The 18,154-nt window shown below is 33.5% G+C and overlaps 2 protein-coding genes across 3 annotated transcripts; both read left to right on the top strand.

The window, feature by feature from the left end:
• The first annotated feature begins 306 nt into the window (after window positions 1-306).
• Window positions 307-2,888, top strand: LOC144997406 (uncharacterized). Of its 2 annotated transcripts, none has more exons than XM_078957309.1 (9): window positions 307-629; window positions 1,194-1,373; window positions 1,477-1,579; window positions 1,652-1,731; window positions 1,829-1,906; window positions 1,994-2,085; window positions 2,193-2,304; window positions 2,387-2,512; window positions 2,626-2,888. In XM_078957309.1, exons 1-9 carry the CDS (start codon window positions 456-458, stop codon window positions 2,740-2,742), a joined length of 1,062 nt encoding a protein of 353 aa, XP_078813435.1. In that variant the 5' UTR covers window positions 307-455; the 3' UTR covers window positions 2,743-2,888. The 2 variants fall into 2 exon arrangements, with proteins under 2 accessions (XP_078813435.1, XP_078813434.1); XM_078957308.1 differs by having other exon boundaries at window positions 307-674.
• Window positions 2,889-6,191: 3,303 nt separating this feature from the next.
• MED8 (mediator subunit 8) lies at window positions 6,192-9,117 on the top strand. The gene is made up of 10 exons (XM_078993525.1): window positions 6,192-6,488; window positions 6,633-6,757; window positions 6,858-6,982; window positions 7,058-7,346; window positions 7,441-7,802; window positions 7,936-7,983; window positions 8,074-8,283; window positions 8,508-8,561; window positions 8,640-8,694; window positions 8,781-9,117. The coding sequence occupies exons 1-10, from the start codon at window positions 6,274-6,276 to the stop codon at window positions 8,978-8,980; spliced, it is 1,683 nt and encodes a 560-aa protein (XP_078849651.1). The 5' UTR covers window positions 6,192-6,273; the 3' UTR covers window positions 8,981-9,117.
• The last annotated feature ends 9,037 nt before the right edge of the window (window positions 9,118-18,154 follow it).

Here is an 18,154-nt window from a genome sequence, read left to right as displayed (position 1 = left end):
GTATGGCCCACCAAAAGTGAGGGAACCATCCCTCCTACTCATTCCAGTCTAATGTAACACCCAGCTCCTGAGTTGAAGCAACAAAAAGAAGAAAATAGAAAAAAAAGTAAGGAGAGAAAAGAAGAAAAAAAAAAGAAAAATAAATTTATCTTTTGTTTTTCGAGTTGGAGAAAAATGAAAGAAAAATTAAATATTTTATTCTTTCTTTTCAAATTCTCTCAAATGAAAAAAAAAATTAAGATGGAAAATGATCCTTCAATTTTCTTGAACTCAAGAGTATCAATCTCTTTTGCTTTGTCTCTTTACTATCGATTTTCTTTCTATTCTTTCCTAACTCGCGAGCGTGTAAGTATTTAATAATTATAACGCCGAAAGGCCAAGCTTTTTGCAATTTCACTATCTTTTCGCGGCTGCCGGATTCCTCTCTCAAAATCCCTATTCATCACAATCGAACAATGGAAGCTCTTTCAACCTCTGTATTCCTTCCTACTTTTCCAGACTCACATTCCATTCAGCCTGCTGCTTCTCTCCGAATTAGCTTGTCTTCGCCTAAAACTACGCTTGTGGCCGCTGCTTCTCGTCAACTTTCAGCTGACGGCGAAGATGATCAACAGATACCTTTTCATAATGTATTAAATTTTGTTTCTCAAGAAGCTTCCTCTTCTTCCTATTCGGTACAACTTATTTTTGCTTTCTCTGCTTTTTCTATTCACTTGTAACAGTTTGGTATCTGTAGAAAACCTCAACTAGTATCTGCATGTCACGCATCCCGTGTTTTATTTTTAACTTACTGGTGTAAATGCTCATATGATACCGATTTCATCTATAATCCACAAGCAATTTGACTTCTTAAGGTCATACCTGCCAAATTTGAGCTTCGAAGATCGTAATTATCAAGAACTAACTTAAAATGAACAAAATCTAAGACTATTCCTCTAAAGAAACCAGGCACAGTGCAAATTTAGGGCTTTGTCCAACTCCTCAAAGTGACTGTTGATGCATGCAAAAGTGAATAGTATCCCTATTATTGTTATTATTTTTTATGCTTTGTGAATTAAGCAATTCAAACAACGAGCGAACATATGAGAAGCATAAATCAAGGAAAACATCACAAAATCTGATGTAATGTAGTTTATCAAATGACTAGTTGAGCTATGTTTTAAACTTATGATGAAATATTTCATATCATGAAGGGTGCTTCTAGTGAAACCTATAGCAAAGAGGAGTTGAATAAGAAATCCGATGTTGCCTCATCTCATACAGACAAAAGAGCTAGCCTTTTCAGAACCCCAATATCTGGGGGAGTGCAGAGTGCAACCTCTGTTCATGACTTACCTAGACCACCTCTAGCAGTTCGCAATCTGATGGAACAGGTATATAAACATATATATAACCTCATACGTTGACTTATTATCACATGTTTAACTTCAAAGTTCAGTTCTGATGTTTTTCACCATATTATATATACCATTTAAGGCTAGGTTTGCTCACATGTCTACTGTAATGTCATGTATGCACCAACGAAGTGAAGGATACCCATTTGGTTCACTGGTGGATTTTGTATCAGATGCAATGGGACGTGAGTGTTTGATGATTGATTATGTTCTATATATTCTGATTCTGACATCTCTTTTTCATGTTGAACTTTTAGATCCAATATTTTCTTTCTCACAGTTGGGTATGCACACACGGAATCTATTAGCCAATCCAAGGTGTACATTAGTGGTTCAGGTTAGTATTCTTTTGTTGCAGTTGCACATGTTAATAAACTTTAATAATCTTGTATCACTTGCGCAAATATAGCTTTTACTAGTGGTTCTCTTTGTAGATTCCTGGATGGAGTGGCTTGTCAAATGCTAGGGTTACAATTTTTGGTGATGTTTTCCCCCTTCCAGAAGATCAGCAGGTGATTATTCATTATTCTTTGTCAAATTTATCAACTTTTTTACTGTTATCTTATTTCTTATGTATGAATTGTTGTTATTTACCTCAGGAATGGGCACATAAGCAGTATGTAGCAAAACACCAAGAAGCACCTTTACAACAGTGGGGAAACTTCTACTACTTTAGGATGCAGAATATAAGGTTTGTCTATTACAAATAAGATAAGATTATTTCGTGTCTGCCACGTCAGCATGGTAGTGGTCAAACCGGTCAACCATTGGCTGACATTATCCCTTTGTTTGAAACAGAGATATATACTTTATCGGAGGTTTTGGGACTGTTGCTTGGGTTAATGTGAAGGAATATGAAGGTCTTCAACCAGATGATATTGCTGTTGATGGCAGTGAGCAGAACCTGAAGGTGAGGATTTGCATTTATTTTTATTTTTATTTCAATAACTATTGTTTTTATAATTTTATATCTGAATTAATGATGGTGACAGGAGCTGAATGTAATGTTTTCCAAGCCCTTGAGAGAGTTACTCTCATTGGAGAGTGAGGTGGATGATGTTTCTTTGATATCGATTGATAGCAAGGGGACAGATATTCGTGTTCGTCAAGGTGCTCAGGTAGGAATGGAATCGGTCAAAGGAATTGGAATCTGTTGGAATTTAGTTCCGTTCATTTGACTCCAACTCCTTTGGAATCCGTGATGCTTAACTTTGTCTCTGTGTCTTTGCAGTTTAACATACAGAGGTTGGTATTTGAAGAATGGCAAGGGATTAGAACAGTGGAGGAAGCCAAAGCAGCACTGTGGAAGTTGATAAAAAGAGGTGGTGTTTACACTGTGCACAAGTAACAAAGATCCTGATTTGCAAAATGGTTTGTGGTTTTGTGTTTGTTGTTATTTGGATTAGGATTTTGTTTTGCTAGTTTGACTGATGTTAATAAAAAAACAATTAAATTAAATTAATAATATGGTTTTAAAATAACAATTCAAATTAATGGTTTTAAAGAAGGTGATGTTTGACTTTGAACTTTAAACCTCATTTATAGATCCTCATGTCTTTATCATGTAGGGACAAAATAATATTGTCTCTGGAAAGGAATCAATAAGAATTATATAAATAAATTGGGATTGATTTTCTCATCAACACTTGGTTTAAAACCCTTGGATAACCCTGAAACTTGATTTTCCCATGAAAACGCCACCAACTTAAACTCTATTATATAATGTGAATAAATAGTGTTGCTCCAAATATAATATAATACTATCTATAACTCAATTTTTGATGTAAAAGTTAAAGTTGGGTTGGAGATGCCTAATGTTGTCATTTACACCAAAGATGGGTTGGAAATGCCTAAGAGATTTAGCTGAATACTCAGAAGGATCTTCAACCTTATACCCGATAAAAAAAACACCATGTGAGAATTGTGACAAATCATCCAATAATCTAGCTTCCAATCCCGCTCGCATTGGTGTTTTCAAATCCCAAACCACCGCAATTGATGAGTGATCTTCAACCTTAATTCATTGATTGATTAAGAAATTTTTGAACAAATTCAAGGGCATAAAAAGCTTATTCCATAATAAAAAGGGGAACAAAGCATGCTCACATCTAACAATGCAAGCAAATTTAGTCATCTTCGAGGAATCGACACCAACACCATATACATTGCTTTTATGAAGAACGACCTTTAAATTGGATGTTAAGTTGAAGCTTCTAAGTAGTACATTGAGATTGAGCATGTTTATAGGGGACCATTCATCAATGAATGTGACTCGAGAGAAATGTCGTGAAAAATATTTCTAGTATTATAACATGACAAATATTACTAGTATTATAACATGCTTATCACCTCTGAAAAGAAAAATCTCTTGTAAAACCCTGAAACTTTAAAGTTAAAAAACTTTAGTCTTACTGATGAAAAAGTTATGATTTTTTTAACCAAAAAAACCCCGATAAATTTTTACACATTTGCGATTTTAGCCGGTAAAAAAAGATCATCCAGATGGAAAGGTTTTTTCAAAATAAAACGACTTTTCAATATCTTTGTCGAAAATAAAATAGGATACTGATCTAAAACAGATAAAATGCAATGATATTATTTTGCTCTAGTAGAACGAATACAATAATATTATAGTAAAATAATATCCAAAGTTTTTGGATTAAACAAAAAAAAATACAATAAAATTACGTAGGAATGCAATTACATTACAATAAAAATATAGAGAGAATGCAATTAAATTATAGTAAATAATACTCTTTGTTTGATCTGGATCAGACAAAGAAATTGTGATAATATTATAATATCATTTCAATAAGAATATAATAACCTTACAAATAAGAATACAGTAATATAATATTTTATATTTTATATCCGATCTTGATTATATATATAGAATATAATTGACATAGAAAATACTATAAAATTACAGTAAAAATAAATCAGGAAAATAATCCATGCCTGATGTAGATTATCTAGATAAGAAAAAGAAAAATACTATAGAATTACTGTTATTATAAGATTATACAAAAATAATACAATAATATGATATGTATTTTTTTTATTGGATTATTTTTTGTCCATTTTCAAACGAAGCTGGGAATATTATTACGGATAAGCATTTAATACCAAATTTTGATCACGTATCGATACGGATACCAAATTTAAATAAATAAGACTGTAATCAGTACTCTAAAATTATGAAATTCAGGATTCGTTATTGTCGGTATTGGTGCTAGTACCAAAAATCCGTACCACTAATGTTAGTTCGGTTGGTGTTATTGTTTTCACCCATTTCAGTATTTAAGATTCTCGGGTACGCACTGATTTAGTATAAGGATGTCAACGGGGGCAAACATGATGGGGGTTGCATCCCCCGTCCCCACCCCTAGAATTTTCCTATTTCCCTGCCCAGAAATTTTCATCCTCCTCACCCCTGCCCTAGATTGATTTCGAACTATCTTTTTTATTGGGCTAAAACAAGTTGTTTTTTGGGGCTTAAAGAAACTATTTTTTAGGTTAAATAGTTATTTATAACATAAGGTTACATATTAAAAACAAAAATCTTATACAATCTCAAAAACGTTATACCAACAACTTAAAAACATGATTTTTGTTGAATTTTGAAAATTCTAAATCATTTTTATTATTTATTATATTTATATAATTAATATATACATACGTTTATATATAATATATAATATATTATCGACACCCATGGAGGTTTGGGACGGGACTGTCTGCTCCTATCTCCATCCCCGAAATTAAAATGGAGGTTAATCTTACTCCTGCCCTCGTTTTTGATTTTTTTAACAGATATCTCCCTGTGGTATTCGAAGTTCAGAGTTCACAATACCTTTAAAAATCTTGTTTCCAATTTTTTTTTTCCTCGGTCCATCAACTCTGTCGAACCAAAATCACAACCTACGGTCTCTTCATCGAATTTTCCACCACCACAACCCAATGCATCACAACTTCTATTTCCTTTCCATCTTTTGTGTTGTTGGTTTGTCAAAGTTGAAGCACCGAAAAAAAATGGATGGTGAAGCCATCGATGTCACTAAAGATAGAAAGTAAATAAAAGTTGGGGAGGATAGGAGATGTGATGGTGATCGGTGAGATCCAGATTAAATTTCTCAATGTTTAGGGTGGGGAGATATAGATATGTGGGGTCTATGAAATTTTCATGGCTGGCAAATAACTGTAAGAAAAAACAATAATTCAAAAAAAGAATAAAAAGGGTAGAATAGTCATTTCATGGCTCGCAAGCGATGAAACATGCAAATTTAAACTAATGAGGGACGACATGTGTAACTTTTAACTATACAAGGGATGATTCAGGTTAATTTTTGAAAATAGGGACTAAACGTGCATTTTGACACGTACACGAGAGACGATTTGTGTAATTAGTAAGGCCACAATAGTCATTTTAAGTAAGACAAAAACCAAACATACAACAAAAATAAACAGTAGGGACCATCCGAGTTAAAAAAAAGTTAGAGACTAAACACACAAATTCTTCCAAACCATAATGACTATTCGTGTAATTACTCTTACTTTTCGTTTTGTGTAGATAACGGACTTGTTGAAAATGATCACATAACTATTATGATGGGATGTAACCAGCTACAACAAATCATAATGTTTATATATGAACATGATTTGTTACAAAAAAAAAAAAATAATAATAATAATAAAATTACTACCAAAAAAAAAATTACTATCATATTCCATTTTTTTTAATCGTCCTAAAAAAACCCGGAAAAGTTAATGAAATACTCGAACTAAAACCAAACGTCAATCTTAAATCAGCTCTGTGAATTTCGCATCTTTGAAATCGTTTAACCGAAATCAGCTCCTTGTGCTCCGAGTTGTGCAGGCAATGGATGGTCCGATGGGCATAGGTCAAGGGCAGCCACAGCAGCAACAAGAACAACCACAGCAGCAAGCGGTGGCGAAGGAGAGGCTGAACCCTGCCGTACAGCAGCAACTTAACCTAGAATCCGTCAAGACCAGAGCCTTGAGCCTTTATAAAGCCATCACTCGCATCCTTGAAGATTTCGAACTCATTGCCCGCACCAATTCCGTACCCAAGTGGTTAGTTTCCCCAATTAACAAATATTTCGAATCCGCGCATTGTAATATTAATTTCGTTGAATCTAGCAATGCTTCTGAACTTAGAACGATGTCAATCGTTAACATTTAAAAAAGAATTGCTCTCATTTTTTTCGGGTGCACCAGGCAAGATGTATTGGGTCAATTTTCTATGGTAAACCTTGAGCTCTATAACATTGTCGAAGACATTAAGAAGGTTTCAAAGGCATTTGTTGTCCATCCAAAGAATGTCAATGGTGAAAATGCTGGAAGTAAGAACTTGCAAACCTTCTTCCTCATCTGAAAATATTCCTACAATGCTTTTACACCTCAAATTGAAGATACAACTAATGATCTTTACTTCCATTGTAGTTTTGCCTGTTATGATTTCATCAAAGCTATTACCTGAGATAGAAGCAGATGACAATTCCAAACGAGAGCAGTTACTATACGCAATGCAAAATCTCTCTGTACCCTCACAGATTGAAAAGTTAAAGGTATTAAATCCTGCACAAGTGTGATCAATCACCTTATATTTCCTGAAACCTTTACATATGCACCATTTTTTGTAGGCTAGAATTGACATGATTGGAGCAGCTTGTGAAAGCGCTGAAAAAGTCATTGCTGACACTAGAAAAACCTACTTTGGCACTCGCCAAGGGCCCACCAATATCTTAACTCTAGATAAAGCTCAAGCTGCAAAGATTCAAGAACAAGAAAATTTACTTAGACATGCTGTTAACCATGGTCAAGGTTTACGCATACCCATGGACCAAAGACAGATCACATCATCACTTCCAGCTCATCTAGTGGATGTTCTCCCAGTAAATGATGGCATACAGACCATTTCCGAGTCATCCGGTATATTAATATCCTTAAAAAAAAAAGAAAAGAAATCAAAGATCAATAAATGTTCATCTTGTAACAATAATATGGTTTTGTCTTTTTTTCACAGGAATGTACATGAAGAACACCCCTCCAATGTCTTCAAACACTGTAAACAGTCAAGGAGCATTGTTGCAGGCTTCTGGCTCACAACTCATGGGAAGAGCAGCTGCATCACCTTCGGGTCCCACTGGGGCATCATCTTTTGATAACACAACAGCATCCCCTTTACCATATGCAAACTCACCAAGATCTGGAAACATGATGAACACACCTTCCCCACAACAACAAACTCAACAACAACAGCAGCAACAACAACATCAACAACAACAACAACAACAAAGACAAAGATTGATGCAGCAGTTACCACAACATCAGCAGCAAATGCTTGCTCAATCACTCAGGCAAAATCCAATGACTGGATTAGCACAGGTATGTATGGATATTGTTGTAGCTGTACAATATATATATATATATATATATATATATATATATATATATATATATATATATTATTAGAATTCAGATAATGTGTAATGTTATTGTAATTATTTGATATGTCCAGAATCAATTGTCACAGCTGCATGATTTGCAAGGTCAACAGAAGTATCAGGTGATTGGATATTATCATGTTTTTTCGGTTGATGTTTTTAGTATTTTGTTTCAGTGTAGTTAATATTAATTTGTTATTATGTGGTGTTAGTTACATGGTCAAAATCAAATGGCGTTTTCTCAGTCATTGGGTGGGCAGCAATTTCAGGGTAGACAGTTACCTTCTGGAGGCATTCAACATGGGATTGCACAAAGTCAACTAAACCAAGGAAACCAATTAGGTCGTCATTTAAACCAAATGTCTACCACTGCCAACACTGCATTGTTCAATGCTGCACAAGCTACACCAAATAACCAAATGGTCAGTTGTACTTTCCTCATCTGTTACATTTTCAATTCTCATTAACTTTGTGAAGTGATCACAAAAGTGACCAAGGGTATTTTAATTTAACAACTAGGGAACCTTTTTTTTTTTTCTTCATGAAATAGGTTGTCGTTTTGTGATAAATATTGAAAAGGTGGTCATTTGGTGTTACATATTTTGGTGACTAACTGATGCTGGTTTTGTGTGTTTTGTAATGTTAGATGTCGAATATGACGGGTATGATGCCATCACAATCAATTTTACCTCGGATGCAGGTTGGTTTTTTTATAGCTTAATTTACAAATTTGTATTATTTTGTCAATTTTTTTTTTTTTTTTTTTTGTAATTTTCAGTTTGGATTATCGGGTGGCAACCGGACTCTTGGAGCTCAAAATTTGAGCGATCAGGGTAGGGGCATAGTTTTTGTTTGAAGTTAGGTTATTTTTGTTGTGTATGAATAAATTATAATGATGGGGTTTTCATTTGGATGACAGTGTTTAATATGGGAGGGAATCCTGGTAGCATGATGCCTATACAGCAACAGCAACAGCAACAACAACAACAGCAGCAAGGTGGCTTTGGGAACATGCAACAAAACACACAGAATTTACAACAACAACCTGGTATGGTACCTATGCAGCAGAATCCCCAACAGAACCATGCCAACTTTCAACAACATAGACAAAACCAGTAGTAGTACTTAACTACTTATCTTATAATGTGTTAAGGTTGTTACAGTTGACAAATGTTACTGCTGATTGCTGATTGTCTGTTTCTTGGTTCTACTTATCAGTGTTAACAAAATGAAATCGCATGCATGCTTGTTTTTTTTTTTTTTTTTTTTTTTTTTTTTTCCGAACTACATACACATATTCAGCCTCACTAAATTGTTATTTTCTTGACCAGGATTTGAAAAATTGACGTATTGGACAACAATAATATTTTTTTTTTTGAAAGAAACAATAATAAATGTTAGTTTAGAAGATCTTGAATTGTTAGTTTCCTTTTCCTAATATGGAGGATGATTCCTACAGAAAGAAAGGATGATAGCTACTTTTCATATCTAATTGGATTATTAATCATTAAATTCCTTGTTTCAAAAATAATGAAACAAACATTTAACTACTATAATATAAGTGGCCCAATTACTATTTTTACCCAAGACAGTTCTATAAATTGATAATAAATGTGACTTGCATATTAACTTTACCACCATCACTGAAAAAGCAATTTTTGCTTTATGTAAAGTTCACTTAAACACCCATGAAGTTGAAATCCACTACTTTTATACATGTTATTAACTATAATCATAAGGTGTTAAATCTTAATAGGGCAACATTAGAAATAGGAAAGGTGGCAAAAAGAATCTATGCACACAAAAGAATGGTGTTTCATTTTCCAAAATTTAGTTACATTATAAAGTAATGCGAGTATCAAACTGCCAACCTCATGGCATATTTTAATTACAACAAATGTTTGTAGTCTTGTTGGTTAGGATGTTTGTATGTAACAGCAGATTTGGGGTTCATGTATTAGTAGTGTTTCTTTTTTAAAATTTAACTTAAACTGAATGACAAATATTCTTACTCTATATGGGTTTTAAACTTTTAATAATTCTTAAGGGATTTTTTTATTCCATGCATAAAATATCTTCAAACCGGTTAAAAAGACAAATCAAGCTAAGCTTATTATCTGTTTTTCAAGATTTAAGCAAAAATTAGCAACTATACCAAAATAGCCATGATTTTCACATATAACATTGTGAAAATCTTTGAAACACATCGTTTCCAAAATTATATTTGAATTTATTTTTTTACAGATAGCATCTGTGAAAATCCATGTTTTAATTATGAAAATAAAAGTTTACCTATAAAATTTAATATATATATATATATATTGAAGTTTTTGTTACAAGTGTTTAAAAACCATTTTCATAATGAAAAAAAGCTTAATATTCTAGTTTTGACCATTGAAAATAACAAAAAATAGATTTCTCACAAATTTTCAAAGGATTTCATAGATTGATCGGAGGATTTTGCAGGTGTGAAATTCATTTTTTTTTTATTAATTTCGTAGGTAAAATATAATATTAAGCATTTTTTTTTTACCAAATGTGACTTAATGGTATCAGAAATTGACGGAACAATATACCTCAACCAAGTCTCGTCATGGACGAAATGGTAGATTTAAGAATAGAATAGTGAATATGTGAGTTGGTCATTTAAAAAACTTAATATTAAGTTTTTTTTTTGGCTATGGAAATGGTTTTTAAGACTTCTAACGGTTTAACACCCGGAACTTTAAAAGTTATTATTATTCTAAAAATTTTCACAAATAAACTCTCAATTTCGTATTTTAAACCACAATTTTCACTGTAACAGCCGTTTTCTTGGATGAGTCGAATTAGGGTTTTAAGGAGTCAAAAAGTTGGATTTTGGAAAAAAAAAAAACGAGCCTCACGACGTGAGACATAAAGGCTCGCGACATGAGATAGGTTTATATGAAATTATTTCTTCGGAACTGGTCTCACGACGTGAGACATAGAGGCTCACGACGTGAGAACTTATGCAACCCAAGCCCATGAACTTTTAGGGTTTCCTTCATATTTAAGCGTCTCTAAACCTATTTTAGGGTTCATTATCAATCTCCAAATCCTCTTTCACCTCAGAAAACCCTATCCTCTATCCCTTGCTTGATTCTTGGTCATTTTGGATCCTTTCTTCGTTTGAAGAAGAAGGTGATATTTTGAAGAGGTTTGCAAGGAATCATCATCAGCTCATATCGTTTCTGGATCCTTGTAAGTGTCAAAGCTTCCACCTTTATTGTTGTTTGTGGCTAGATCTAAGTTTTGTCCCACTTTTCTCCTTGGTTGAGCAAGTTTGAATGAATAGAAACCATAAAGTTGGCAACTTTATGGGTTATAAAGGTCCTTAGAGTGCTATGAAGTTCAGATCTAATGAGTGGTTAGGTTTTGGAACCATGCATGAAAGTTGGATGATCTTTTATTCAATATTGGTCCCAAATGAGATCTAGACATGTATTAGACATACATGCTTATAAAGCATCGACTTTTAAGTGTATTATTGAGTCATAAGGCCTTCTAGAAAATTAGGGTAAAAGGCTTAATGTACTAAGGACTTAAATTGTTGGATTTTTAGCTTCAGATAATGCTCAGGACGTAAGAGGAGGCTACTCACGACGTGAGATCAACTCCAGTGACTTTTCATGTCTGCGTTGGCTGAGTTGAGTTGAGATGAGTTGGAATCGGACAGAGTGAGCTCTCACGACGTGATCAAGGGCTGGTCATAACGTGAGGCTAAATAATTGACATTATGGGCTATTGACTTTGACTTTGACCGTTCGCTTATAACATGGGTTGACTTTTAGCCAAGATGATTGATTTCAGTATGTAGTCTAAGGTTGGACCTTGTATGTTGTAATAGGAGTGATGTAGTGGCGGTTGCGTGGCTTTGAGCTGAGTGTTAGTCGGGTTTGTGATTCATGTGAGTTTCCTCCTTATATCTGTGGGTCGAAGGCACCAATGCCAACCCACTAAGGTATGTTATGTACGATGCTAGCTGTCTTCGTGACTTTTGCATCTGTATGTCAAACTAGGCCCATGGTATGTCAGGCTAGGCTCATTTTGTATTAGGCTAGGCCCATTGTATGTTGGGCTAGGCCTATGGTATGACAGACTAGACCTATTTGTATGATGGGCTAGGCCCATTGTTTAGGAAGGGTTAAACCTATTTGTATGCTGGGTTGGGAACATTGATTAGTAAGGGCTAGGCCCATTATTATACGTTGGGCCCAATATGAGGGCTAGGCGCAATGATATATATGGTATGTGGTATTTTAGGGAACTCGCTAAGCTTTGTGCTTACGATTTCATGATTATGGTTTCATGTACTTCCAGTGCGAGAGGAAAGAGGCCGACGTGACTGCACAACATTCACCCATAGTTTAGTCCGCATTAATAACTTTTACTCTGATGTTTAAATACTATTTTTCACCTTACATGGTTTGGGGAACAAATTGTTATATGAATTAATGTTTTAAAAATGAACATTTTACCTTGGATTTTCGGGACGTTGCATTCACAAATGATTTTTTTTTCCTTTTAACTTTAGTTTTGAGATTGGTGAGATTTTTACATTAAAGGTAACATTTTATATTTTATATTTCCACCTCCAACATGTAATTTTCAAATTTATATTTTTTATTAATGTTTTAAAATTTTGTTACGAATTTGACAGAAACTTTAAATTTTGTTATAAACTAGAGAAAAAAAGAAGAACCTCGCGTTGAGGGATTAGAAACGGTAAAGGAAACAACATAAAAAGCTTAATTTATTAGCATAGATGATAAGCATGGCATCAACTATCGTTTACAACCGATTTATTGATCATTTATTATACAGTTATAATTCCCAATTCTTTTCTGGATACATCCAAGCATGAAAGCTATGTTGTCCTCCATTGATAGGTTGTCATCGCTTGCATCTTGAAGGAGTTTCTTTAGGAACTTGTAGTATGGGTGTTCTTTGTGTGTGGAAATGATGTTATAAGAGTTGTTGTCCATCATGAAACCTTCTATAAGTTTGGTTTGTGCTACTTCAACGAGATCATGTATTTCTCGTAGGTAGCTGATTAGCGAGGAAAGGACGGTGATAACAGTTTGGTTCTTCATGGAGGACTTGGTTTTGTATTGATAAGGGTTATATGGTGGATAAGAGGATGTGATGTTGGGAATCTTATATATAATCGAGAACTTTGAGTTGGATTCAGGGTAAAGGTGCGGACAACAATATCCATATCCAAGTTGTATTATTTACTATTCAGGTGGTGTGTTGTCCTATGTCTCTACTTATAACTTATAAGAATAGTTAATATGCTAAAGTGGACTGGTCGATTGTCACACGAGGTTCTAGTGGTGTGTAATTTTTTTATTTTAGTTATATTTATTTTTTTAGTCCAACAGAAAATTTTACTTTTGTTTAAAGCGATAATGTCATATAATCAATTTGCAAGTATGTGATAGGGGAGTCTGTCAAATGGGAAAGAAACATATTTCAAGTAGGTGTCCATTACATAACATTTGTTAAACATGCATACGATTGTTTTTCCATTACATCCATTCAACAAAGCGAAACAAAGATGATGATTTTTGAGTAGAAGTATTTAGGATAGGAAAACTGATATATATATATATATATATATATATATATATATATATATATATATGTATGTGTGTGTGTGTGTGTGTGTGACAACCCGAAATTTTCATTCGGACAAACTCTAAATTTAATCACTTCAAGTAAAAGTCAATTAAATTTCTAATAATTGTTAGCCAATTTAAAAGTCCTTTTGAGTGTTTTTAGTGTTTATTCTTTAAACGAACGAAGGAAAGGAAGTACCGTCTCGGGTCTTGAAGTAGCAAACCCACCCATTGCACCCTAACAAAGAGTTCACGACCAAACTTTTGGAGTTTGGGTCGTAAACTCTCCCATGGCCGTGAACTCATGCCTTAGGCATGAGTTTACTCCCCATACTCTTCATTTCTAACTTCCATTCTCAAGAACACCCTCTATTATCTCTCAACTATCATCCCGTTCTTCATCCGATCTTCCGAAAACGTAAGTGTTTCTCGACTTGATTTGTTGTTATAACCTAACATCTAGTAGTTATACATCATTTCATCCATTCATTATTGATTTATAGATAGATCTTCAAGTGTTCTTCAAAACAACAAGAACACACACTAGTGTTCTTGGACCTTAAACACCAAATCAAGCTTCTATCTTGTAAGTACACTTACCCTAGATTCTTGTGTGCTTAATATGAACTTTATAACACTTGAAAAATCATCAAATATCATAAGAACAAAGGAGTTTACGGCCAAGGATGTTCTTGGGTCGTAAACCCCTCATAAGGTGGTAAAATGGACTTTAGTCCTTTCCTAAGCCTTGGATGCCAACCTTGATCCTTCCTAGAATTGTTTAAGACCTTAAAAAACAATCAAAACAAGTCCCTGAGAGAGTTTACGGCCGTGAACACCTAAGGATATGGTCCTTTGGCCGTAAACTCCACAAAGGAGCCTTAATATGCCCCTAATGCTTTCCTAAGGCTTGGACTTGATCAATTGATGCCCAATCATGACTTGTAAGACCTCAAAACACAAAATGGAACTTAGTACCATGAGTTAATACCATAAACTCATGGGTAAATGGTCATGGTCCGTAAACTCCATAAGGAGTGGTCCTTGGGCCATAAACTCCAATGCCATGCCATACAACCCTTAGATGCAACCCTTTGGTACCTATAGCACTAGAATCAAACTGTTTCCATGACCTAGGGTGTCTTAACATGATTAATTAGTTGCTAAATGATTAATTAGATGCATATATGTTTATTATATGATAACTAGGACCATTGTGTGTGTTCAAGTCCTCACTTGACACCTAGCACCTTGTCCAACACTTCCGAACAAACCACTCACTGCAGGTGAGTTCATACCCCTTAATTAACCTTTGAAATGCTTTTAAATGTTTTTAAATGTTTATGGGGGGATACAAGTTGAACCATGTTAGTTATTAGATCAATCACATGTGATTAATAACTAACATACAAATGGATTTTCATACTTTAAACTGTTTTACCAAACAAATGACTTCAAACTGTTTATCAAACTATTTTACATATCAAACTCTTTATCAAATTCACTTTTCTATACTAAACCTTTCTTGTATAGTTTTCAATCTTATATATTGTTAAAATCATGTCTATTACATATATAGTTATATAAAAAAGGTTTGAAGGACTTAGGAAAGGTAACCCACTTTACTTCATGTCCTTGTTTGGTTGTGGTCTTAAAGTACCCGGTTGTTTGTCCGAGTGTCGTTGAATCCTTAGTTATATATTATGTATATATGTATAGATATAAAGACTTTCATCTCAGTTCAGTACATTCAATCATTTAAACAAGTTTACTAATAAACTATAATAGGTATAGTTTAGAGTTATACTACTTACTACTTTCAGCCCAATGAAGCAAACAAGAGTCAGTTCATTCATGAGTCATTACTTATTACTATGAGAACATATACAACTATACTAAGGATGAGAACATATACAACTATACTATGATGATAACATATACAACTATACTATGATAAGAACATATACAATGATACTATGATGAGTAACAATACATTACATATACAAGAATACATTAACATAAATGTGATCCACTGTATCGTAGCATGCCTTCATTGTCATGGCCCGAGTTGTAACCAGAATCTCCTGGAGGGAGAGCGTGAGTTTGCGTATAGATCTATACTGGATTGACTATCCTACACCTTGCTGCTAGCTACAGCCGGACCTGCAGGTCTGCAGTGCCAAACATCATACCTTTTGACGACTTACATTGTCGTGTTGACCAGCCGATAGTATGGTACAAGTAATCTCATAATACCTTGATATAAATTCGGTTTAAGGTAGTTTGTACAACAGTAGTTCCTATAATACAAAACTACAGTACCACATTAATTTACCCTTTACATTTATTTGGTGATTATTTCACTTAAACATTAATGTACAAACTATATCTTGATAATGATAGTTACACTTGGGAAATTTACACATTTTTACAAGAAAACAAACATACAAAACAGTTGTGCCTTTGTAGAAGGCTACTTTTAGTAGAAAATATAGGATTTTCTAGGAGTTACAAACTTTTACAAACACTTACAAACATTCACATACTTTTACTGCAAACGTTTACAAACTCGTACTTCAAACAACATTTCAAACATTTTGATACAAACATAGACACTAAATACTTATGAACTCACCAGCTTTAATGTTGATAAACTCTTTCAAAATAACTTGTATTCTCAGGTCATCAGTAGACACGTACCGATGCCAACTTTTGAGAAGATGGAGCGCATACAAGACTCCTCTTATATTTTGCTTCATATTTTGTTGTCTTATATACTACAGAACAGACTTGTATTAAAATTATATTTTTAATGCAATGGATGATGTTGTTTACTTGTTTACTATTATACTGTGTTGTAATACTTTACATGACGTCCTCCGCCCCAGAACGTTTCCGCCATTCCCGGTTTTGGGGTGTGACAATATATATATATATATATATATATATATATATATATATATATATATATATATATATATATATATATATATATATATATGCTGAAGCAAAAAGTGAAAGAACCATCTGTCTTGACCTTTAACGTCAATCCATATATGGTTGGTCGTCTTCAGGAAGCTTTTTGAGCTTTTTCTTCAGGTCATCATGTTGGGTTTTGATATGAAATAAAAGTTTGTTTTTCACAAAAACCGACAACGGAAGACTTTGAAAATAAAAAATTTATCTTTAGTTCATAACAAAACTGAACCATCATGTATCCATTTATAGAGGTTGGAATGAAATAAAATCAACCATATGATGTTTTAGAGATAACATTTGAAGCCTTTGAACCCACTTGGTTTTGGGGTGTTGTTGAAGATAACAATAGATCAAAGTGTATGATATTCTCTACAAGTATCCATCATCAAGAGTAAGGCACTTGGAATGCTAGTTCCTTCTTGTATTCTTGAGTGTCTAAAGTCTTTAAGTGCTTAACTTAAATAAGCACTAAAGGGAACAACTCAAGAGGTCTTCTAAACCACCAAACTAACTTCAAAAGAGAGAAAGGGAAAGGAGTAGAGGACCCACAGTTTTAGAGAGAAAGAAAGGAAGAAGAAGAGCTTTACACTTGCAAAAATACAATCCTCATGCATCTTTTATATAGCCCATGAAAAGTAACGTCTAACCATTAAAATAATCTAAAGTAATAGTAGCATTTAGAAGCATTAGAGAGACAAAATGTGGAAGGTTGAAAAAGCAACATCCTACACCATCATTATGCATTTTAAAAAGCAAGTTTCTTTATTTTTTATAAACTCCAAGTTTATAAAATATAAACTTTGTCTTTTGATAAAAGACAAATGAATCAAACTAATCCAAAATGTTATGCATGACTTATTAATTCATACCATATGAAATAATAACTAGTAATACTCTCTTATAATTATTATTTTCATAGAACAATAATTTTTTCCTAATTAAATTACAAGAATTGATATTATTTATTAATAATCATATTAATAATAAATATACAAAATGTGTCAACTTGATGAATGTGTAACCCTATAGGATCATATATTATTAACAATATCACTCTATAATGATTATTGGGCATATAGATCCAACACATCAATCATGCTCTCTGCCTTCTTCTTCTTCAGTATATAGATAGCCTGAATTGTCTTCGCCACCTCGTAGGTGTTGTTGTGAAGGAGCTTCTCTATTTGCAAGTAGTTAATGTACTTCTAGTGCTGATTCATGTTCTCTAGTATTTCGTCTTTGGTTTGTTGATGTAGGAAGAAATCATTTTGAAGGTTTTCTAGTCCCATCTTCTCATCTTCCAGCCGTCGGATGAGAACTTGAATAATGTTCTCCATTTATTGGGGTTTCATTTTTTTGGTTTTTTTTTTGTGGGGGTTTGTGACTGAGGTTGTAAGTGGATGGGTTAAGAACCGGTAATGAGGTTGATAGTTATATAGATGGAATGTGACATTTGAGTTGCTATAATAAATGCGTTCATAATTTTGGAAATGAAACTGATGGATTGTTTTGATAGTCGAGGTGGGATGCAATTAAGAAGTCTAAATGTGTATGTATTCAACAGGATGTTATGTGAAATTGTATTGATTCTTATTTTTTAAAATATTTTTTTTATACATCTTATATTCATTATATGGGAAATATAGACAGGTATTTTATGTTTATCAATACG

This window comes from Lactuca saligna, chromosome 5, assembly GCF_052625555.1.
Source record: "Lactuca saligna cultivar CGN05327 chromosome 5, ASM5262555v1, whole genome shotgun sequence".
Lineage (NCBI taxonomy): Eukaryota > Viridiplantae > Streptophyta > Magnoliopsida > Asterales > Asteraceae > Lactuca > Lactuca saligna.
Note: the sequence above shows the minus strand (reverse complement) of the source record. Positions and strands in the feature narration are given on the sequence as shown.

Coding starts and splice junctions, on each gene's coding strand:
- MED8 (XM_078993525.1), top strand. CDS start 6,274: ATGGATGGTCCGATGGGCATAGGTCAAGGGCAGCCACAGCAGCAACAA. Junction 6,983..7,057: donor CACAGATTGAAAAGTTAAAG/GTATTAAATCCT, acceptor CATTTTTTGTAG/GCTAGAATTGACATGATTGG. Junction 8,284..8,507: donor CTACACCAAATAACCAAATG/GTCAGTTGTACT, acceptor TTGTAATGTTAG/ATGTCGAATATGACGGGTAT.
- LOC144997406 (XM_078957308.1), top strand. CDS start 456: ATGGAAGCTCTTTCAACCTCTGTATTCCTTCCTACTTTTCCAGACTCA. Junction 675..1,193: donor CTTCCTCTTCTTCCTATTCG/GTACAACTTATT, acceptor CATATCATGAAG/GGTGCTTCTAGTGAAACCTA. Junction 2,086..2,192: donor TTTAGGATGCAGAATATAAG/GTTTGTCTATTA, acceptor TGTTTGAAACAG/AGATATATACTTTATCGGAG.